This window comes from Pongo abelii, chromosome 2, assembly GCF_028885655.2.
Source record: "Pongo abelii isolate AG06213 chromosome 2, NHGRI_mPonAbe1-v2.0_pri, whole genome shotgun sequence".
NCBI classification, from domain to species: Eukaryota; Metazoa; Chordata; class Mammalia; order Primates; family Hominidae; genus Pongo; species Pongo abelii.
In genome coordinates, this window is record NC_085928.1 from 166246503 (window position 1) to 166271602 (window position 25100).

At 38.6% G+C, this 25100-nt stretch overlaps 2 protein-coding genes across 3 annotated transcripts in view; one reads left to right on the forward strand and one right to left on the reverse strand.

The window, feature by feature from the left end:
- KCNAB1 (potassium voltage-gated channel subfamily A regulatory beta subunit 1) overlaps nucleotides 1-7535 on the forward strand; it is a 119647-nt gene extending 112112 nt beyond the window's left edge. The window contains exon 13 of the mRNA XM_002814211.5: nucleotides 3150-7535. Coding sequence (XP_002814257.2) covers nucleotides 3150-3239 — 90 coding nt within the window. The 3' untranslated portion in view covers nucleotides 3240-7535. The remainder of the gene's footprint in view (nucleotides 1-3149) is intronic.
- On the reverse strand, nucleotides 7446-21360 carry SSR3 (signal sequence receptor subunit 3). 2 transcript variants are annotated; one of them, NM_001133831.1, is given in 5 exon segments: nucleotides 7446-9403; nucleotides 10442-10573; nucleotides 15048-15146; nucleotides 19789-19915; nucleotides 21091-21289. In NM_001133831.1, coding segments are annotated over 5 exon segments (558 nt in total). In that variant the 5' UTR covers nucleotides 21224-21289; the 3' UTR covers nucleotides 7446-9336.
- Nucleotides 21361-25100: the final 3740 nt, after the last annotated feature.

The following is a 25100-nucleotide window of genomic DNA, read 5'->3' on the forward strand; positions in this document are numbered from 1 at the left end:
AGGGACATGCTCCTGTTTGAATGTTTGAAGGTCACTCTGGCTGCCATGCGGAAAGTAGAATGAAGGGCAAGAGCAGTCATCCAGGCAAGAGGCGATGGTGGCTTGAATGAGGGTAGTGGCCATGGAGGGGGAGAGAAGTGGATGGATTCTGCAGGTTTGGGAAAGAGACACCATGGCTTGGCAGAAGAGGGAGGAATTGAGGATTCTTATCATGCTAATACAGGGAGATCACTGCCATTTCTGGGGGCAGTCATAGTGCCTAGGGATGGCATATGAGGCAAGTCTAGGGCTGAGTTTTAAAAGCTGTGGAAATAGGCAAGGCAGCTGACAGGGAAGGGGACACATTTCAGAGGAAAACTCTTGAGTAATTTTTCTTCCCAAAATATTTCCTCCCTAGCAAGGCTTTGGCTGGCAGCAGAATGAGGCTTTGCCTATCCTAAAGGGGACGTTATCCATGCAGCAAGACTGCTACCATTGCGGGCTTACCAATCCTCCCCTGTTCTACTTCACCTCCCCCGTACCCAGCACTGAAGTCCACCCAAGACGAGTTGTGATTGGGCCCCACAACATGGTGAAAAGCAGACTGGGTGACTAGGAGTGCCCAGCAGTGGTGGGACTGGCTGCAGAAGGATGGAAAATATGGAGCACCAGCAGTTATAAGAAAATATTTCTAGTAGGCTGGGAAGGCAGCTGCTTCAAGGGATGCCATGTGCCTAAGATGCGCAGGAACGAAGGAGCGTATATAAATCGGAGCCCGACAGGTGGGAGAGACAAGAGGAGAAACCACAGCGGCAGGCAGCCCACCTTCACCCGCACAGGTTCCATCCTCTCCACTCCCACCTAAAAGGTGGGAGAACTGCCTCTCCCCCTCCTCCCCACATGCCTTAAAACCCTTCTGAGGCTCCCCATCACCCACTCAGAGAAGGCCAGCTCCACAGCAGTCGGGCCTCATCACTCCTCACCACACCTTCCTGGAATCTGAATCTTGAGCCACTCTCAACCACTCAGAGCTTTGGCGATAACAGTGGCCCTTTGCCTACAAACTGACCACTACCCCAGCCTAGCAAAATCCTACTCCATCCCCAAGTTCCAAATCAATAGGAGCCCAATCCTGGGAGCACTTTACTAATGCCCAGCCAGCCCCAGCAACATTAGCCAGACCTCCCCCTACCCCCCACCTATCCCAGGCAGTGTAACATCAAGTTTGCAAAACTAGTAGCCTGTGGGGTGTTTGTAAAATCTGTAGTAGTTTACAATGTTTCAAAGTGGGGCTTCTCTTGAAAATTCTGGTCTTGTGATACTATGTCTTGTTTTATTCGAGTACTTTTATGGTTTCATTTTTTTAATGTTTAAATCTCTTTCCTATAGAAATTTGTTTTGGTGTAATGAATGAAGGATTCTTCTCCTCACGTGGCTAACCCGCTGTATTTTAGACAAAAAAAAAAATCCAACAAATCCAATTTCTAGGTTTTTGGTCTCATTGTTACAATCTCATTTTACATAACACATTAGCTGTTTGGACACTGAAATTCCAGAGCTAGTGGGAAACCAAATTCTTCCTTCAGCTTCAGACAGTAAAACATTAACCAGAATGAAGTTTCCCAGGCTGGCAGCTCTATTTTGCCAAACCCTAAGGCTTCTGAGGATAGCACTTGAGTGGAGACAAGGTCACCTTGGCCAGCAGGATTGCAGCAAAGGAAGAATGAGGTTGAAACCTCAGAATTGGTCGTCAGAATTGTATTTCACCACAGTCTCCACACAGGGTCAGACTTTTCCAGTGAGAAAGTCTGCCTTTGTCCCTTGTCTTATGGTGTAATGTGTACCCTTGGCCCACTTCTCACAATAAATGCTAGCCTTGGATGAGCTCATCCTTTCCTGGGGCTTCAATCAGCATGTCGGTGCAAATGACTCACAAACCCTCAACTCCAGTCCTCTGGCAGCTACTAAGCTCCACAGCTGCACTTGCAGCTGCTCAGTCACTCCCAGGTGGATATTCCACAGGCACTTTACACTCAACACATCCTACTCCCTCCCAACTTCTTATTCCCCAAACTACTTCTCCTTTGGTTTCTAATCGCAATAATAAATACCAATATACTTCTAGTTACTCAGTCTTGAAACCACCATCATCCTCCAAAATGTCTCTCAGGTCCACTTTTCTGCCCCACTGCCCTAGTTAAGGCCCTATTGCCCAGCTTGGATTGTAATACATACCTAACATCTGTGTCCCCTTTCAACCTTCTCCAACTCATCCTTCAAACTACCTCCAGGTGTCTGATAGGGTTACTCCTAGATCAGAAGTCCTGACAGGTTCCCCACTGCCTAAAGTGGGGACTCCATATAATGGCATTCAAGGCTTTCCACACTCTTATCCCGTTCTTACCATCTGTATCCTGTTCTTACCATCCCCACACCTACAACAATCACTGTATATTATCACTCCAGTTCACTTTTCCGTGCTATTCCATCTACCTGGGATGCCTGTTAAACCCCAGCCATCCTTCACCAGGGTTAAGACCACCAGTCAGAATAAATCTCTCCTTAGTCTCTAGACCTGTGCTGTGTACTACTATAGTTCTAGCCACATGTGGCTACTGTATGCGGGAAAGATGGTGAGTCCAAACAGAGATGTGCTTTAAGTGTAACATGTTCACAAGATGTGACTTAGTACCAAAAACAACTGTCAAGTATCTCTTCTATATTAATTACATGTTGAAATAATGTTTTGGACATAATGGAGTAAAAACATGTATTAATTTCACTGTTCTTTTTAAGGTATCTAATAGAAAATTTAAAATTACAAATGTGGCTTGCATTATATTTCTATTGGACAGAGCTGCTCTATATTTCTATGAGCCTTCACTTATGCCTTTATGCCTTGCCTTCCATTATATTTCTATTGGATAGAGCTGCTCTATATTCCTATGAGCCTTCACTTATGCCTTTATGCCTTCATTTATGCAGTCAATCAACAAGGCCCCTGACCTCAAGGAGCTTATAATGTGATGGTGTCTGTGAGGGGGGCTTATATTTCAGCTGTGGTTTATGAAGATAAATGATTCTAGATTACTTTGCTAAATATAGAGCACAAAAAACCGAATGATCAACACTGCTAACAATATCCTTTGTACTTCTCCTCCTGCTCTCAGGTTCTCCCAAAGATGACATCACATGTGGTAAATGAGATTGATAACATATTGCGCAACAAGCCCTACAGCAAGAAGGACTATAGATCATAAAGCAATGCATGAACCACAGAAGCTGCATGGTTACAATAGCGGCCTGTGCCCAGTACAGAAAGGTGTTACTAACCAGTCTTTTGAATCACTTAGCAGCTTGCTGCTCAACCTCTAGTGTCCCTCCCTGGATTCTTTGAGGTGTCTGCTGTCGCTACCACTGTGCACATCTGAAAACTCACAACCAAGAAAATCCATTCTATTTTCTTATCTTGGACTGGAGTCACCTATTCTTGCATTGCTGTATACACCTCATGCTTATGCAATGGGAAGAATATGGGGGCCGGGGGTGATGTACTACCTTCAGGCATTTGGTAACTCAAAGAAGGCTGTACAGATATATTTTTTCAAAAGAACAAAATCCACAGATGCAATGTGAGTTGCATAAGAAACAGACTAGATAGACTAAATTCAGTGAAGGAAAGGAATTGAGAGATTTTTCTTAGGAAATAGATTACTGTTAAGTAAATAGTTATTAAAAATATATCTCACTAAAAAAAAACAGTATCTTCACTCAAAAGTCTTGCTTGGAAGAATAAGCAGAAAGAATTTTATATATTTTTTTCTATTTTCACATTCATACTAACAAGTTTTGTTCCATTTGTTATTCAATAAAACAAAAATTTCTAGGTATTTGCTTTATTACCTTTCAAATATTTACTGTTGGTTGGCCCCAAGAATGGCCTTGTACAACTTATCCAGAATGTCTATTAAGATTCTAATGTTATGTCCACTTACAAGTAGAGACAGTAAAAGGATGAATACCCCAATCTTTAGTGACACTGCAGCTGATTTATAAAAGAGGGCTACACTGCTATGGAAACTTAGCTTCGAAGCAAATGCAATGTATCTGCAATTAGGTGTTCATTTTTTACTACATTTTATTAAAACTTGCTTTATACTTTCAACTGCTTGTAGGCACAACTGCAAGTTTAAATATTTGAGCTTTACAAGTAAACATACATATGCTCAGTTTTTTAAGTAAACCTGTAAAATACCTAGAAAGGCAAATGTTCATTGTTTAATTAGCACTGGGATTTTACAATATAATGTTTGGTATTTTTGAGGCGTTGTTAACATGAAAGTCAACCACTGGCTTTGTGGAAAATGCTATGTCACTATTCAGAATATGCTGGGTAAATTAACTTGCCTAGTGAAAAGCAAAATGTTAAAGAACTTCTGGTTCGATAATCATATTATATGCACTAAACTATATGCATGAAAGTTCTTTGCATGGATTAATGGGGCTTACCCTTTTGCACTCAAAATCTGAGGTATATCTAGCCCTGCCACTATTGGCGACTTACTTACCGTAATTAATTAATATCCCACTTGAGAAAAATTGTGAGAATATACTGTGTCAATATCTGTAAAAAGAGAGAAAACATGTTTTTTTTTTTTTTTTTTTTGAAGGGGGTGGTGTGGGAGTGGCCCTTTAACTCTATTTGGATATCTGAGGATGTACAAAATCCTAATTTAATTTTCTGGTCAGCAAGTTCCCCACACAGAAATCACTCTGAGGTTTACAGAAGAACTGTAATATTATTTTAAAATGCGATTTTCTGTCATTATTTCTAGATATGTACTTCATGGTTAAATTCTAAATCTGAAAATGCTAGTGGGCGACATCAAGACATTTTCTTTTTGATTACTAGTACCTGTATTCTAACAGAGAGTTTGAATTTTTTGCCCGAGTATCAGAATGATGGAAATTGATCATTTTTTTCAGTTGTTCATTGTGTACTCAATCCAGCAAACTGCTGTATGTATAGAGGAGCTGAGGTGCTAATGGGAAATGTGATTTGATTTACTTGCTTAGAGTAATAAAAGCATTTTGTGCATTCAATCTCACAATAGATTTTATCTGATCTTTCACTGTAAGGCTTATGTATATTTTCCATATATGTAAAACACACATGTAAAATGTATGTGGCCATAAAATAGGCAATAATCATCTAAATAAAAATTATATTGGCAGCTAAGCTGCACTGAATACTCAACAGAAATAGTAGTGATCAAAAGTCAGTCTGAGAGTTAAATTGCAATCCAAACATTTTCTATCAATGGAGATGATTAACTACTGAAGATATCATTTCTTACTGGGTTTTAGAACACTCTGCACTAAGGTTAAGGCTTCACAAATTCACTTTTAAAAACTTGGAAATCAAAACCAAATATAAATATTATGGCTTAGCTGTGGGAAGAGCCAATTTTTTTATATGCGAATCTGTCATGGTAAATATACTAATGTATTTCACAGTTATGTCCTTAAAAAAAAATTCCACGCACTCTTAATTAATTTTCTTTTCTCTTCTGAAAAGAACTTCCTGGCAGAGAATCTATCATTCCAAAAGGTAACCTGGGTACCAGCCATCCCTATATGGAAATCTCAGGCAAACTAGAAACCCTGTGTCTGGCTTCCCACTCTAAGAACTGTCACTTCATCTTCATGAAGAGAGTGCCAAAGTCATGAGGCAGATGTCAGAGCCTGAAGGAAACTTAGCCATCTGCAAAGCCATCCCTCTTTGACAAATGAGCAAAGCAGGCCTGGATAGATGAAAAAACTTGCCCAAACTCACTCACACACTGCTAGTTGATGGCAGAACCAGGCCTAGAACCCAAGTATTTTGTGTTCTAGTTCAGTGCTCCTTTAGGTAGATTTTTTTAATCTTTAAAGTTTTATGCAGAAGTTGTTTGTGAGAATGTTGAAGTTAAAAAACTTAAGTATTAGTCCAAACTCAGAAATCAAACAGGGATAAGTCAGCGAAAAGATATATTGAAAATTCATGAAGGCCAATGAGAAGTTAACCTCTATCTCCCTGAAAATTTAAACCAGCCGCCCAAAAGACCCTCCTAATCTATTAATTCCTCTGCTTGGGAGTCCCAAGGACGTGAAAGAGAATCCCTTAGAGCTCTAATAGATACATCTATAAATTGGTTTTCTCCATAAATGTACACATACATGTATCCTTCCATCCTGTCTCCAGAAGCAGCAGTGACTGGCATGCACACTGAAAACAAAGAAAGAGGGCAGGCAGGAAAGCACAACAGGTACATACTGGCAGAGGCCTGATGTCTGCCCTTTACTGTAACTGCTCAATGCCTTTCACTGCCTCACATACATTTGATCGTAACTACAAAGATGTGCATTTACATGTGTGAGCTATTAAAATGATGGTTACATGTATACCTATGTACCAAACCTGCACAGTCAGCACATGTATCCCAGAACTTAAAGTAAAATAAAAAATAAAACAATTTGGAAAAAAAAAAAAAAAGATGGTTAATGTAAAATAATATAATAAAGATTATGTACTTCATCATAGGATTCTTATAAAGTATAGGGAAAATACAAATTTTAAAAAGCAAAGTTTAATCATACTTATTAAGCAAGACTTTTCACAAGAATTGAGTATAAATTCAATCTCCATATTTCAGTTAACTTCAAACCTTGTTTCAAATTATCCTTTCCAAGTTTCAATAATATGCCAAATAGGACAACCAGTAAACTTTTATTGCTTAAGAATATCAATCCAAGATTTTTATTAAGTTAAAATGAAGGAACTAAAAATAGGTAAATGAAAATGTTGTAACACTTTAGTGCTATTTATGAGTATGAACAAAGGAATTTAATCACTTTGAATCTCAATTACAGATGAATCTTTTATTTCATGGGTGCTGGGTATGTGGTCTTTTTAAGACAAAAATTCTACAGCATGGTTTTACTAAGTCAGACTGAGTAGGTCACATCTCTGTGTGCCGCACAGAACTTTTAGATGAGAGTAGAGGGGAAAAAGTTCTGCAATTCTTCACAGTAGAGTACTCACACAGTAAATCCTTAACGAAAACTACTGAACTGTGAGTATATGCCTTATAATCTTATGCACAGAAATGTATCTATTAGTACGGAAAGTTGGAAAACATCAAGATTAAAAACAGAGTGCTATAGGAAAAATTCACAGCAGTAAACACATTTTGCTCACTCATTTTCCTACAAATCTTCAGTTTATTAATTCAAGAGAAACTATATTAGGAATATTTGGCTGATACCCCTATTTCACCACCTCATCTAAGCTACACTGTATTACACCAAGAATGGTGGCGATTTTTTCCCCATCTATACAGGCACTGCCATCTAGTGGCAAGTTTTCACCAGCAATTTTAAAAGATAGTGGCTCAACTCTGGTAACAAATAGTAGACACTGATGGTTTGTCAAATAAGCAAATGCATTTATTTGATACACAAATTCCATGCCACCAGTCAAACTACGGTCTGGCTTTTTTTTTTTTTTTTTTTTTTTTAAATCAACAGTAAAGAAAACTTTTTGGGTTTGTTTCTTTTTTGAGATGGAGTCTCACCCTTGCCACCCAGGCAGTGGCACGATCTCGACTCACTGCAACCTCTGCCTCCTGGGTTCAGGCAGTTCTCCTGCTTCAGCCTCCCGAGTAGCTGAGATTACAGGTGCCCACCACCACGCCTGGCTAATTTTTGTATTTTTAGTAGAGACAGGGTTTCACCATGTTGACCAGAAGTTCAAGAAAAGTTTTTTAAAAATAATAAACCTCTTAAGTGTTACCTTAACTGTACCTTGCAATGAATGTGACTTCTCTAGTCACTCCACATTATCCAGTGATGGCACCTAGATAATAATGCACCAAAGAAAAGTAAAGAATTGCAGACTTCTAGAAGCAATGATGAAATATAATTCTCAGTTGCAGAAAATGATGATCTGGGTCATTATGCAAATGCATTCCTGCCTGTTTCTCTTCCAAGTTCTTGGATGAAGCCCAACACATCTGATAGCATGGAAGTGGAAGTTAAACTCCTGATGAATAATTTTTATAAAATTATAAAGAAAACAACTAATAACATGTATGAAATTCACATTAAATTTAGAAGTGGATACTAAAGATTAGGACTATATTTCCTTTGGGGTGCTGCTTGTAGGAAATTACTGAATGACAACTGCTATCACCTGTGATTTCATATCCTTTTAGCTGATATTGCTAAAGAGCTTCCCAAACTTTTTCAAGTCATGGCATACACAAGAAATGATATCTGTACATACACGGGTAAAAAAATGCAAGAGATTGCTCTCAGCTGGATCCCCAAGGGCTAAAGAGATAAATATTTTGCTCACAATCAATGGGAACCTGTGAACTAAAGAGTCAAATGTATGAAAGTCCTCATGGAAAAATGCTGACAAGCACTAAAATCACTGTAAATTCCTTGGAGAGTTCTCAGAATTGCAGAAGTTCAGAAAAATTACTTTGGTCTTTTACATGTCAATATTCAGGAAAGAGGTTCTTTCTCTTACTTAACATTCCTCCAGGGTGTGAGACCCTGGTCAAGGAAAACAATGATTCCTGTGTCTTAGTAAGTCAAACCAACATGGCAGGGTCAAGTTGACCTCCCTGGCCACTCAGGGCCAAAGCCATACAGCGGAACAGTGTGTTCTTTAACCTCGTAGGACAACTCTCATATGCCTGGGCACTATTTTTAGGTTACTACCTTGGCTGCCCTCCTTTAAAGAAAAAAAAAAACAGAACTTTTCCACAAGTTTCTCTTCCTCAAGTTGGAAAATTGGAGAAATCATGTTTTTAATTTTGTGTTATTTCAGATCACAAATTCAAACACTTGTAAACATTAAGCTTCTGTTCAATCCCCTGGGAAGAGGATTCATTCTGATATTTATGGTTCAAAAGAAGTTGTAATATTGTGCTTGGAACACAGAGAACCAGTTATTAACTTCCTACTACTATTATATAATAAATAATAACAGCTCGGCCCAGGTTACTGTGACCTCTGACAGATCAAGGAAACAAGTTATTTTCTCCTCTTGTGATTACAGCACATTGCAAGACATTTTTTTCCTTTTAATAAACGTCCTGGTACTCTGAGTTTCCCTTTCAACTCATTTAATTTCAACAATCTGTCAAAAACAGCCAATAAACGAATACTGAATTACATTCTGCTGGGTTTTTTAAAGGCTCTAGACTATAAAAACATCTTGTGTCTCCCACCCTGACCACCCTGCTACTTTTCCATATACCACAGGCCACCCATAGACACACAGCCAGGGGGTGAAGCTAACATGGTCTATTTGGAGCCAGTAGACAGGAGGGCGATGAGTCCTGATGAAGCACTTATGGACAAAATGTAGTTCCTGTAAGAAATTTAATGTTATGGAAAAATGAGTAACTCCAAATTAGTTTTTCGAGAAAATAAAGAGCCCATCTCTTTGGAATGTACTGCTTCCTTCCTGACACTTGGTGTAATCATAATGATGTGCAGCCCCATTGTCTGCAAACACAATTTGCAAGACAGAAGACCAAAAAAAAAATGGAAAAAATTCACAGGAAATGTGTTCCAATTTAAAAAAAACACTTAAGGCAGAAACCCAGAACACATGATCACAAAGAATAATCTGAATTCCATTTAACCTTCACGAAAAGAGCTGATCAAAGAACATGGAGAGAAAAGAGATTTGTTTTCCTTTTCTCCCCCTAAGAGCAATGGAAAAATAAGTCTTCCCTTCGAATCAGTGTTTTGCTGCAGTTGGCTTGCAACAGCAAGGAGGTTCTAAAAGTTCGAAGCTACTCCCAGCCTCAGAACTGTACAATTTTCAGCAAACCACTCCAGCATTCCCAGAAGGTACACGTTGCAGGGTATCTGATATTTTATTACATCATAATCACCAATTGTTAAAATCTTGGCTGCACATTCCTGGATAACACCTTTAATAAATTAATAAGAGAAGACTGATTCTTGCCCAAAAGCTCAACTCAACAGCAGCTTGAAACACGATTAAGATACACTGGAATGAACCTATTTAACTGCATTGGCCATCCACCCAACCCCCAGAGCCCAAAAATAACAGATACAGGGGCTTATTATTTCAGAAGCTATCAAAAATGACAGGTTTGCTTTGGCTCTTTGGAGCTTTTTTTTAAGGAGGCAAGGACACATATTCTCATAGACTACTTTGTAATACTTTATCATACAGTCATAATTCATAAACTTAAAAGAATCTTAAACCAGTAGCTGTTATTTTAAATGTCCAGAAAGTTATCTAAAGTCAGCACTATTTAATGGACTGACTCCCAGAGCAGTTTTTCTTTCCACTAAAATATCCAGACAAGTCAAAACCAAAAACTACTGTTTCTTGACTTCTAAAAAAGATAATCAACCTTGAAAAGGATACACTGTGGGGTTGAAGTTCTTCAATATGAAGAAGGAAGCAACAATGACCACGACCAGGAACAGAGTGTTGTTATAGAAGATGGAAAATGTTGTAGCTTCATAATCAGCAACTTCATTCTTCTTCCACAAGATTCTAGAGACACAGAAACAAGTCAAACAAGCTTATAAATATGATTTTAAAAAAACTTTAAGTACCATATGGCTCTAGTTCATCATAAAACAAGTTTTTCCTTGAGTGTTCTAGGGTAAGAATATCTTTGTAATATTAAATTTAGTCAGAATTGTCCTCTTTCTTCCACTGAAAAAAAATATGTCACTCTATGATAGTGAAGAAAACATCATGCTGGTTATGTTACCATTTTTCCCAGGCAACCAGGGTTATGGAAGAAAGGACTCATTAATGGCAACCGGCACGGTTTCATCAGCAGCTAAGTCAAATATCTTTCTCTTGGCCCTTACCTAAAACTCAGACTCCATAATTAGCAGCCTGTGGAGTTTCCTTGGCTATACCTTGGGCTTGAGGCTTTCTATAGCCTACGGATTTCAGACTTCAATATCACACCTTCAGAAGACAATCCCAGTGACAAAAATTACCTGTGGTCTCACAGAAGTAGGCTATTGTTAGCCATCTTTATTGATTCAAACAAAAAAAAGCGCTTAGTCATTAGGAGGACTTTTTAATGCCTGTAAAATCCTTCTACTTTTTATTCTATTTTACTTGTTCTAATAGTTTATCTTATTAATTTATTAGTATTTCATCCATCTTTTCTTTTACCCCTTCACACAGGCAAAAGGAAGTTATAGGATGCCTGTGAATAAGGGAGCCTTCATTCTTGTTGGTTAATTAACTTTGTAAAGCAGTTTTTAAAAGTGTAGGTTGTGACCCATTAGTGGGATGTGAACTCAATCAAGTGGATCGAATGCCCACAGAAATTAATTGAGTGGGTTGAGACCAGCATTTTAAAAAAATGAAATAGGAAAGAACAGAAAAACATCAGCAGCACATTGCACAGAGTAGGATAATTATTGTTTTATGAAACATGTGCATATGTCCACGTGTGAGTTTATTTGGTCAAAAGGTAAAATACATATTTTTTACTGTAGGTCATTATCAAAAAGGTTGAAGGCCACTATTGTAGACACTTCATCTCCCAAAAAGATAAACCTACTCTGGAGTCAGATGACACATCCCTTCAACCCTAAGGACATCACTTTAAGTAAGTCATTGGTAACTGACACATTTTATTCATTAAGTATACTAATTCAAAGACAACAAGTGTTGCTGGAAAGGAGCTAAATGAAGGCTAATTAACATCTTATGCTCATCTTAAGAAATCTGTAGTCTCTAACAGATGCCATATTTCCTCAATTCTACAGACACCATCAACTTAATAACTCTTCCATTTACTGTAAGTTTGGAGAAAGGGAAGGACATTACATTAAGTGCAGCCATCAACTAAAAAACACCTTCTAATTTCATAGAAGTTTAAATGTAAATTTTTAAAAAACATGAGTTGGAGTTCCAGGAAACATATCATTCTAACACTGATCAATGAGACCAGCCTAGTAAGATGCATAGTCTCAACATGGTTTAACACTAGAATGAACACTCAGGACAACTGCCTCCATTTTTCAGACTCTGGCATGAGACCCAGTGAAGGCAGGTTGCTTACGTAGGTTATTAGCCTGACCTTACTCTAGATGATAAAATTATCTCACTTGCATCACAGTGCTTCTCCTTAACTTCTTTTCTGTCAAGCCCTAAATAAGAAGTGATATGGTTTGGCTCTGTGTCCCCACCCAAATCTCATCTTGAATTGTAATCCCCACATGTTGAGGGAGGGAACTGGTGGGAGGTGACTGGATCACGGGTGCGGTTTCCCCCATGCCATTCTCGTGACAGTGAGGGAGTTGTCACAAAATCTGATGGTTTAAAAATGGCAGTTTCCCCTGCGCTCACTCACTCTCCTGCCACCTTGTGTAGAAGACACTTGCTTCTTCACCTTCCACCATGATTGTAAGTTTTTTTGAGGTATCCCCAGTCATGCAGAACTGTGAGTCAATTAAACTTTTCTTTGTAAATTACCCAGTCTCTGGTAGTATCTTTATAGCGCTGTGAAAATGGACTAATACAAGAACTATTTTCAAAAAAGTTTTAATGAAAGAAGTGGCCCAATCCTTTAGATTTCCCTAGATCCCAATATGAGCACGTGTTAGTTACATCAGTGTATAAAGTCAGGACTGCCTGACAGCCTTTAGAACTTTTTCTGAGTCCACCCATATCCTGTTTTTTTTGTTTCTGTTTTAAATTTAGGAACCCCAAATGCCCTCATTGCCAACGGTTCTGCCTAGTAGAAGACATTTTCTTCCTAGTAGGAAACCTGATTTGGAAGAGCACTTCCCAATATCTTAAGGATGTTTTCAGGAAGAGCTTCCTACAAGAGAAAAGTTGAGACCAAGCAACTGTTAAACGATAGATCACCTGTAAATCATGAAGAAACCACACTAGCACTCTGGAATGAATGTTAATGAATCTCACATTCTCCTCTGCTTATTTCCATCCTTGGATAAATGAATATTTTAAAGTACTTTTAAGCGGCATGGAGTATATATTCCAAACAAATATAGACAGAGCTTTGAGAGATACACATCTAAGCAAAGAAATGCTGATAAGCCTTCTCCTTACATCAAATCTCCTGGAATTCTTTCAGAGAGAAACAAGCTAGATCTTAATGAGAGGCTCTGGTCCCAGTTATCAAGGTCAATCAATACAGTACAAACTGTATAGCATATGGCTTTTATGGTGGAAATAAAAACAGCCAAATTTCTACCAATGAAGAGAAATTTTATAATGTTCTGACACTCTGCACTTATATATATATCCATGAAACCTCCACCTCACCCGACTTTGAAATACCTAATCCAGCAAATGGCAAAGGTTTCATTCCCAATTTAAACTGATTCACTAGCAGTGACTACCTGAACATTAAACTGAGAAAGATTCTGAGACATAACCCAGGATCAAGAACAAGTGCCAGACCAAATCTGTCCAAGACTGCAGTGGGCAGAGGAAACCCATTTACTCTCCCTGACATAATTAATCACTGAAAACCTTTAAAGGCTGTACCAAACATTTTGAAATTTAGGTAACTATGCATACCCTAGTTTAAGAAACACCATTGTAATGAAAAATTCAACAAAAAGTTTTTTCTAAAACAGTGATCTAGATTCTCTAACCTTGATCCCTATGCAAAAAATAAGCAATTGGAAAGCTATGCAGCCCGACCTCATTAAAGCTGCTCCATGCAGAAAGGCCTCCATTGTCATAATACTGTGCCTTCAGTTTTATAAAGGAGCCATAGGAGATAATCATTTTAATAATGTTTTGGTACCTTTCCAAAACCACTATAGAAGACATTGTTCAATAAGTTACTCAGTGTCCCTTAAATAAGGATCCACTTGATAAAGTATTTCCAAGATCCAGTGCCAGGAAAGTTTCTTTTCAGAAGGACGTGCATGCTGCTTCTCGTCAGACAATGAAAGCTATGTGACCTCAGATGCTTCCCCTGACACCTGGAAACCCACAACTAAGTTCAGTGCTCAGTTGCTGTAACTAACTCTACGGTACTTGCTCATCCACCTTTTCTTCCTTTTAAATGGTTTCTGGTCCTTTAAAAGTGTGTTACTTGTTTTATATGCATTTTAAGAAAACCATATTAAATACAGAAAATATATACACTTTAACACTGGAACTTCACACGAAGTCTTTCTGGAGCAAAGTGGGGTAAAAAATATGTTCCAACAAAGCACCTTCTTGATACTGAAACAAAAGATCCATGAAAACAAGCAGACTCACAACTATTAAACTATGTGGCAATTCTTCAGCACAAGTTTACTCAGGGACTTCTGCTACTCAGACGTTAAGATTGTCCAATAAGCCTTCTAAGAGCAGCTGGCAGAAAAAATTGGGACTAGGGGCTAACAAATGTGGCACAGAATTGGGCAACAGGAGAAAACCCCAGTTATTTTCTTTTTCCCAACCAATACAGATAACTAATTACTGGATATCCCTCGGGAAGCTCAGGAACAGAAATACCACCACATAGACATGCTAACACATAAACCCTTCAGACCCAGAGGGGTTAGGCGATATGTTCAAGGTTGTGCACCTATTAACAGACAAAGCCCGCTCTGTACAAAGCTCTGTTGCCTCCTCAATTCCAGCAGACAGTTACAAGCACAAGCTCTCAAGTCAGACTGCCTGTGTTCTTATCATGGATCTACCATGTACTAATTCAGGACCCTGGGCAAGTTACCCAAGCTTTCTGTACCTTTGTTGCCTCAGGTATAAAAAGGAGATAAAAATAGTACCTACTTCACAGGGCTCTTTAGAAGAATAAATCAACTATTGTACAGCACAGATAAAAAGTATCTGATTGTAATAAAAACTCTAAAAGTCAGCTATTACTATTTCCATTACTACTACTACTACAATTTCAAAATTTACCTTAGACAATTCCAAAATCCACATTCTTTAAGCAAAAATCAAAAAAATTTCTTCAAAGTACCCCCTTTTATGATGGCCATACTTTAAACAGGAGTCAAACCTTTCATCTTTCTCCTTCCGAGACATCTTTCTATTATCAGCTTCAGAAAGTTTTCGAGTCACTTCTTTGGAAACAGCATCCTCCCTCTTCTGTGCTACTCTGGAAGAAAAAGAAAAAAAGAAAAAGTTTCCATATGCTACAGAGATGAACATGACACTCTCTCAGAAACACACCGTACTCATATTTCGTACTGGCAACAGAATGATATTTCACATTTCAAGAAAAGAAGCTGAGCAGAAAGTTCCAAGTTTATTACACTGCACTAGCCAAAAGAGAAGTTCGAGAAATGTCCAAGGTGTGGTTTATTAGTGATGTGTTTTGATTTCCCCTTAAAAATAAGAATTTTCCACAGTTTAGGAATTAATGTGGCTAATAAAGTCAAATGCTATTAACACAATTTAGTTAAGAATCATTTTAACTACATTTTGTTTTAACCTATCATCTAACTGTTCAACAAATAAATTTCATAAGGCATTAGTAAATGATGTATTATTTCAATTCCAAGTACATAACAGGAGCGAAAACTAGGCTTAAACAAAGTGGAAATAATAGCTGTAATATCTTAAAAGTAATTATTTTAACTTTACTCCAAAGGACAATTTAAGCTGGGTGTGATGGACAGAAAGCCCCAGGTCATTCAAGGCAGAAGTTTTCAATCTTTCTTCAACTACAAGGGTGTCTGGGATACAAGTTAAGCACAAATTGCAACTGATTTTACCTATCTTTTTACCTGTCTCCATCTTTGGCTCTCACTCAAGAACTGAGTTAGAATTGACATTGTTATTAATAAAAAGAAAACGTTTAGTCAGTTTCAAATAATGCATTTTTTAAAAGGTTTACAAAGTTACTTTTTAAACCTTGTTACCCCATACAAATTGGTAACTGGAAAGAGGAAAAAACAGTTATAAAAACAAAACAAAACAAAACAAAACACACACAATTAAGAGGAAATCAATTCTGAAACCTAAAGAAAAAGGCTGCTAAGGGGGCAGACAGCTGTCTTTTTAAGAGACACTTTAGGACACTAAAATGAACTTTTTACTCTGAAGATCCAACTTCATTTGATTCATTTCATTATATAAAAACTATCTTTTTTCATATGCTTCTTGCATTTCAGATACACTCAGCTCCAAAGGCAGAGATTTTTCTCTCTGAACCTCTTTAGCAGACCAGGCACTAAATATGTTTCTTCATGAGAACAGATTGTGAGAACAGGAAAAATAAGAAAAATTAAAAATAAATAAATGTGTTTCTTGAACTTAATTAACATCAGACAACTTTTTTTTCTACAAAAGACCAACTGAAAAGAAATGGACACAGTTTACTGCAGAAACGTTTCTTAGCTTAATATAAAAAATACATACACACACCCCAACTATCAAGGTGTTAGGAATAAACTACTGCATTTTCAAAAGAGTTGGTTGTCACTATGTGTCTTTAGGACGAACAGTCAACCGATTGTCCACATGACAAATCCTCATGAAGACATTACACCAGATAACTAAGCAATTTCTCTTCTAGGTCTAGAATTTTATCCTCACCTACCAGGGGCATAACAACCACACTGCAGGTTTACTGCAACTCAAGAGGAGGAAGCCCTCCCCTCTGTCTTAGAGCTCTCAGAAAATAAACCTCACTCAGTGCTGAACACTCTAAAACAAAACAGAGGTCACGCTAGTGACCTAGCACTTAGTCAACTAAGATAACCCATAAAATCAATTGTATTTTTCTTCCTTTACTCTTTCACATCAGTATTTCAGAACACTTACAAAATAAAAAATAAAAAGACACTACCTGATTTCTTAAAATAAAAACATCTTTGCAAACATGGTTTAAATTATGCCACGAAAACAAAAACAATTTCTAAGGGCTCTCTTAGCCCCAGCCTCTTCAACCCTGCACATAAATATTTATTATGTGCCAGACTCTATGCTTAACATGTATGATCATAATGAATCCTCACCACCCTCTGAAATTCCACTAGCATCCCCAATTTATAGCTGAGGAATCTGAAGTCTACATAGGTAAAATTATGCCCACGGCCATACATTTAAGAGTGGCAGACCTGGCACTGGAACCCAGACTGTCAACTCTGAAGCCATCTTCCTTCTACTGCCAACAGCTACCCACACTCACCATCTTGCTGGATCTTTGAACCTTAACCATCTTGCAAATCTGTAGGAGTTTCAAAGTCAGCACCATATTTAATATGAAGCCAAAACTATGACTTAAAAAAAAAAAAAACATTCTGAGTCTATTAAGTCAGTAAGTCATAGAAATTTTACTGAACTAAATGTACCATTAACTGTTTTAAGGAGTATAAAATATGGCGGGTGTCTTCAAGAAGCCTAAAGTAGAAATGAAAAGATAAAAAGAACATGACTTTGATTCTAAAGAGATGAATGAAAAATGATATGAAGAATAAGTAAAAAATGACGAGTCTCAAAGGGACTGAGTTCCGAGAGTATTACAAAGGATGGGTCATACAAGATGCCCACTTGTGAGGGCTTCCCGATGCACAGATGGCCATGCCTCACAAGAAACAGTCCCATACAGTGGAGGCGCACATGAGCTGAATCCTGGAATAGCAGCTGGTTGAGGGGCTGCCAAGCAGAAAGGTAACAAAGATAACCCAATTTCTCTGCTGGTCCATCAGAACAGCAGCCACGAAACCTGAGTTCCTTTGTGTCCAGAACAATAGGGAGGAAACTGCTAAGGCCACTTCAGCCACTGAGGCCACTGTGGGCCATTTCTTAAAATAAATCCCTGTTAACTGAGATCATCTCAACATGTTTCTATTCCTCATTCCCCGAAAGAATCTAACACAGGGACAACAAAGCAAAGGAATGATCAAAATCATGAAGGATTTCTCTGGAAAAGATTCCTAGGTCTCGAAATAAAACACAGGTAAGAATGGAAAGGAAGTAAGTTAATCCTAAATGGGGGAGGGCACAAGACATATTCAAAGGATGATGTGAGGGCTGAGTCAGAAGGGTTAAAGCCTAATTCTGAAAGATGAGGCCAGACTCATAGGAAGGAAGCAGATGACTTGCATTCCAGGGGTCTAGAAGAATTTGGCTTTAATACATTTAAAAAAACAGGCCATGGCTGGACGCGGCAGCTCACGCCTGTAATCCTAGCACTTTGGGAGACCAAGGCAGACGGATCACTTGAGCCCAGAAGTTCAAGACCAGCCTGGGCAACATGGCAAAACTCCATCTCTACAAAATATACAAAAATTAGCCAGGCGTGGTAGTAGTGCGTGCCTGTAGTCCCAGCTATTTGGGAGGCTGATGTGGGAGGATCACTTGAGCCCAGGAGGCAGAGGTTGCAGTAAGCCAAGATTAGGCCACTGCACTCTAACTTGGGCAACAGAGTCTCAAAAAAAAAAAAAAAAAAAAAGCCATGATGAGTTGTTATGAGAATGACATGATAAAAATGATGTCACACAAGGAGAAATACATACTCTTCACTGGATAAAACAAGGAAAATACCTGCACCTCATATGGATGCTATAAGGATTACATAGGGTAATGTGCTTCATATAGTGCATGGCAGGGTGGGCCCTAAACTTGTTTTAAAAGACCAGATGGAGGTTGTTACAGCAATACAAGTAAAAACAGTGTCCAAACTAGAGTGAGAACTGTGGATGAAAAGATAATGCATATACAAAGTATGTTCGCACTTCAAGTCTCAGTGAAATTCCAATTGCCTTTTAAGAAATTACTTCCAAAGCAATACAGCACCTAGATGACCCTATCAACGAAGGAGGGAAATAATCCTGCTATCCCTACCCAAATATCACGGTTTACATGAAAGCAACATCAAAGGGCGTCAATTAAACAATTTATACCACTTCCAATGAGACAATGAGGACCATGACACTGAGAAATAATAAATGTTACCATCTTTCCTAAGTCTAGATGATCCTGCATTTTAACCTCTATGAAACTAGAATATTTAATTGCTTATAATTAAGGTATAAGTTTATTGTGGTGAGGCTTGAGTTTTCTTCTCTAAAAGCTGTATTTTACAATATGTATGATCTTAGAATATGTTAATCCTTTACATTTTATACACTTGTATGAAAACAAATGTAATTAGCATTGAAAATGACAGAGTTAAAAAAAAAAAAAAGCAATAAAATAAAAAGACCAGCCTGGTTAACATGGCCTGTCTCTACAAAAAAATTAGCTGGGCACGGTAGCCTGCACCTGTAGGCCCAGCTACTTGGGAGGCTGAGGTGGGAGGATTCCTTGAGCCTGGGAAGGTTGAGGCTGCAGTGAACCATAATCATGCCACTGCACTGCAGCCGGGGCAAGAACTAGACCTTGTCTCAAAAAACAATAATGACAAAAAGATCATTTCTTTAACTTCCAAAAATAGTACGTCAAGAGCCCAGAACAATTCTCTCCATAAAGAATTACATTTAGCTTCTGAAATGTTAATTTACTTGGTGGGTTTGTTTCTCTGATGAACCTCATATTAAGGCCAGTGCTTAAGTGTTCTAATTCCACCCTCAAAATCTACTTCTGTAGCCGTGTCAGAATGATCATTGTCCCTACTTCAGTTGGTTAATAATTCTTCCTAGCATCAATGTTCCTTTCCCCCAAAATATGTTTATTAATACATAGATATCTCAAATTAATGCTTATTAAAACCAACACACACAAATGATCTTTAAGAAGACATATAAAAATACAACATGTAGTACGTACTTTCACTTGAAAAACATACTTACTTGTGCTTGAGAACAAATTTCACATTCTTGTATGCAAAGGCTACCAAATATGTGCTTACTAGGGTCATCACACTATACAAAACAGCAGACTGAATAAGATCCATATGCCATATTCGCCAGTATAACCCTGAATTAAAATAAAGGAGGGAAGAGTATAAAAAGAAACAAAACATTACAACCCCGTAACAAAAGCCTGCGAAATTAATTATAGCTAAGCCTGGTAAAATACCAGGTTATTAGTTATGCAATCCAATAGTATCTGAGGATCTTCAGAAGTGAGATAACCAGTAACAGTACAGTCTCAAGCTTTCCAGTTCAGAACATTTGAAAAACATCACCTTCCTATTACTAGTCCAGATGAGATTTCTGCTTCTAAAATGAGAACAAACTCTGGCTCAACGTAATCACAAGTCAGACTTCAAATTTCATTCATCAGGGTACTAGCATGCGAAATACAGGCCATTCCAAAATGCCACGTGCAGTCCCAAACCATAGTTTCCTTGCTGATGTGGCTGTTATCAGAACTCCAAGCAGTGCTATGTCGAATTAGTGAGCCATCATATGGCTTCACATCACGTTAATTGCACGCTGGGTTGTATATGGACAAAAGAGAAAAATACATTTAGTTTTAAATGCCCAACAACAGTGCAGCAAAAGACAGGAATTCTGGAACCTTGAGCTCTACTAAAAACGACCTTGTCCAAGTCTGCAGTTTCCCAACCAAGTGAGAATTCTAGAATTGATCCAGTAGGATTATTAAAAAGTCTAAACAAGGTAGATCGCCAACCCCTGGCACTTCAACCTCTCTCTTTTTGCAAAAACCAGGAAAATTATGCAGTGGTGTGAAGTAGCTCACGTAAAGATGCACTTATAATTCAGTGGGTTACTTCATGGGTTTCTCACCTAATTAATTTATGCAAAATAAGTAATAAGTTTAAAATTTCGTAACGGCAGGCAACAGTTGTATGGAAAAGGGCACAGGCAGTATGCTTGAGTTTGTCTGTTTAAATACAGATTTGGGGCCGCCACCCCAGAACTAGTTAACCACCTTCTCCCGGGGTGGAGCTCGGGAACGTGCGTACTTTTAACAAGTGACCTCCCCGAGTGCTTCACAGGACAATCCCAGGCGACAACACTGTGCCCAAAGAAGAGGCTCAGTGCCTCCCCGAGCTCAGGAGAGCTGAAGAGATTGCCGACCCCCGGCCGGCACCCGCGCCTTGACTGCTCGCCGGGTCCTGCCACGTCCCCGCCCAGCCCGACCAGCCCGCGGCCTGCCTAACCCGCCTCGCTCCCAGCACTCACAGATGGGGATGGCAGACACGATGAACGCGTTCCCGAAGAAGAGCGCGGAGGACTTGGCCGAGAGATTGCGGCTGAAATCCTGCAGGAGCAGGTCCTCCTCAGACTGCTGTTTGCAGCTGCCTTTGGGAGCCATGTCGGAGCAGGAGGCGAGAACAGGGAACGTAGAGCCGGCCGCCAAGGCGGGCAAAGGACCCTGACTCCGCCCCTGCGGCCGCCGTATCCGCTAACGACCCGTCAGCGCGGCGCGCGGAGGCGGGACCCGCTTTGGCCAAGAGCAAGCGTCCCCAGGATTGGCCAGCCTGGCGCTGCTGGATAGGCTTCCGGGCGTGATTGGGCGAGCGGGCCAGACTTCCGGATTCCTGACAAGCCACGTGACCCGCCTACCTGGAGGAGAGAGAAGGGATTTGTAGTTTAGTCGGTGCTTTAAAAAAAATTAACAAAACTTTATTGATATTCCACTTCAGAGGTGCTGACAGACTCACGAGTTCTTAGTTCTTCAGAATTCCAAAATTAAAAGTTCTTCTGGCCCCACGCCATTAGTGCCTTCTGTGCGTACCCAGGACTGAGTACATTGAAGAAGAAAGAAGAGAAAGGTATAGCTAACTCATGTAAAATGCCTTCTCCTTTACACATCCTTTATTTCATTAAATACTTTGAAGAATCTTATGACGTGCGCATCATTACCGCCATTGCAGATGAAGAGCCTGAGGGTCGTAGACCTGCGGTGTGGGTCTCCAAGGCGTGGGCTCTTTTCACTACACAATAGGCCACCTCTGTAGGAAGAAGAAAACGGGACTCTTGCTTTTAAGAAACTCATGATCTCATTGATGAAGGCAATATTTAATATATGTCTGATACAAGTTACTACTATTTTATTTTGTTTCAACTAGACCTATAGAGTTTTGTGGCTTCCAAAGCCATGCTAAATAAAACATAATGCTAAGAACAGGTTGGCTAGGCAGGACTCCTTCTCTGAAGCTCAGAAAGATTAAGTTATATCTATTAAAACAGCTAGATTCCATTTTTAACTCAACACATTATCATTTTTTCTTCAAAAAAAATTCAACCACATCACTCCCAGCAAATGCTGCTTTTGATTACTGAGAACACTCCAGTGCATTAGGCACAATTTCCTCAACCTCCAGCCTCCTTATTAACCGTTTGGTAGATATCTTTCTTCCTCAACAGTATGCAAATTGTAATCTACCTCCACAGCTTCCTATTACTAGTCCTAATTGGGCTTTTGTCTTCAATCTTTTCCAATCTATTCTCTATACAGGTACCAGAGTGAGTTTTCCTGGAATATAAATCCTTCCATTATCTACTGCAAGTATTCCTTAATGCCAGAAGTTTTCATTAATTCACCACAAAATGAAAAAGAAAAAAAGACCATCTAGTGAATTTTTCAGAAAATCAAAAGTATTCATTTTAAAATATCTGGGTTTATGTCTTTTTTGATGTTAAAAATGCTCTTTATTTTATTACATGGTAGTGATAGAAAAAGAAATTAGTATTTTCTCTTACAACATACTCCTCCCCCAGTTTTTCCTATCTCACTAAGTTGCATTCTTTTAAACTCATTTGCTCTGGTTAAAATGGTGGGTTTCAACACTAATTATTTTTTTCCTTCTCCATCTATGACCAATTCATAAATAAAACTTTTTGGATCTGTCTCTATAACTAGATTTTCTTCTGCCTATTTATAAACAAACCAAGGATATAAAAAGAAGATAAAAGATAAAAATCAGAGGCTGGGTGCAGTGGCTCATGCCTGTAATCCTAGCACTTTGGGAGACCAAGGTGGGTGGATCACAAGGTCAAGAGATAAAGACCATCCTGGCCAACATGGTGAAACCTCACCTCTACTAAAAATACAAAAATTAGCCAGGCATGGTGGCGCACGCCTGTAATCCCCAGCTACTCAGGAGGCTGGGGCAGGAGAATCACTTAAATCCGGGAGGCAGAGGTTGTAGTGAGTCAAGATGGCGCCACTACACTCCAACTTCAGCCCGGCAACAGAGCGAGACTCCATCAAAAAAAAAAAAAAAAATCAGAAAACTAAAAGATCCAAAGAGACAATAATCATCTTTCTTTTAAAAGAAGAAAAGAAGAAATGATAAGGATGAGATTAAAAAGAATTATGCCTGAGAAAAATATTTTAACAACTAAAATAGGAAAGATAAAAGTTTGAAATGTTTAGTGGATATAAATGTCACAATTGATGTAATCAAAAAAAGCTAGCAGAAAAAAATTAATACATTTTGTAAAGCTAAAGATAATTATAAACTATAATCTAAAATAGGAATTTTAAATTATTTTCATGGGGATAAATTAGAGAAATACAATAGGGAATGATACTTATGATACAACATTTTTGATAATGGCAACAATTACAATTATGAAGGTAGCACACTTGGAGTACTGAAGCAGTGTTTTCTTGCACCAGAGCTACCTAGTTCCCTTTAAAAAGCAAGCAGCAAGACCTAAGGATCACTTCTATGTGGCATATATAGCCATGGCACACTGGACAACCAGGGTACACAATGTGCTAAGAAACAGAAGGAGAGGTGGGTAATAAATTCTACCCAAGCAAAGATCTACAATATATTTTGCCCATTTAAACATAGCTTAACTCTGAAGGAACCAAATGGACTTGATTCCATACCAGTCTGAGTCTAATCTACAAATTTCAGGCTTTCTTTTATATTTTCTATTATATCACTTTATTCTTTTCAGATTGGAGGAAAACCCCCAAGCAATAATATTTATTGCTGTCAGGTATATGGATAAGAGATTACTGATGACTTTGTGAAAGAAAATCTGGCATGCTAAAAATTAACATATTTTTCTGTGTCAGACACTGCAAGTTGCCCAGCCAATATAGAAAGCCACTGCTAGCTTTTCACTGGGACCTTTAAAGAATAACAAATGGATCATCCAGGGCTACTGTGGGGAGGGAAAAAAAAGCTCCTCTGTTTTAAAGCCTACTTGAAATGCAAATCTCATGATGGGAATAATTTTAAAAGAGGTGGAACACTTATATTAGTCCCTAAGTATAATGTTTTAAAGTATCACCTGAAAAATGATTTACTCAGCCAAACTACATATTTCACCCACTGATATTTGACTAATTCATTAGTTCATGTACTCATTCAGCAAATATTTATTGAGAAGCTACTACATGAAAAGTACTGTGCAAAACCTGTGAAAGTATCCAAATAATAATCATGATTATTTTGATTATAATAACCAACATGAATTAAGTCCTTGTTATATGTCTACCTCTGTGCTTTGTCCTTCACACGTATTGTCTGATTCATCCCTACAGCAACCCTAGGAGGTGGTATACGTTTCTGTTATCCCCATTTGTCAGATGAAGAAACTGAGACTCAGATTAGTGAAATAACTCATTTAGATTCCACAACCAGTAAATGGTGGAGTCAAGTTATGAACCCAAGCAATATGATTCCAGGATGTATGCTCTTAACCACACATGAATTCTGGTCTCCTCCATGCAGTGGAATCTCTGATTCTGCATGCCTGCTCACAAAAGCCCTACAATGAGCAAGCAGCCAAAAGCAGTTTCTTATCTACCAATTATCAGGCACAGTCCTGTCACGTTGCAGCTCTCTCTAGTGTATTTTTGGACAGAGAGGGTAATAGGCAAACCTTGGGGAGCAGGCCTTGGCTCTCCATACCTGATTCTCTGTCTCAGGGAGTTTGAAAATGAAACCCCAGAAAAAAAAAAAAAAAACAGTTAATAGATGTATACAGAACAAGGGAAGCAAACTGAGAAGAGGTGGAAAGCACAAATCATAACTCCCCAGCAGCCGTAAATTAGAAAAGGGAAAATTAGAGAGATGCTCCAAGGGCCTTAGTGCTTCCTTATTTATCTCTGTAGACCTGATAGAAACCCCCATTACCTACAATAAAGCTAAAATACTTGTTCAAAAAATAAAAGCTAAACAGATCTGGAATCTTGTAAATAAATAATATAAACAACCTCTACA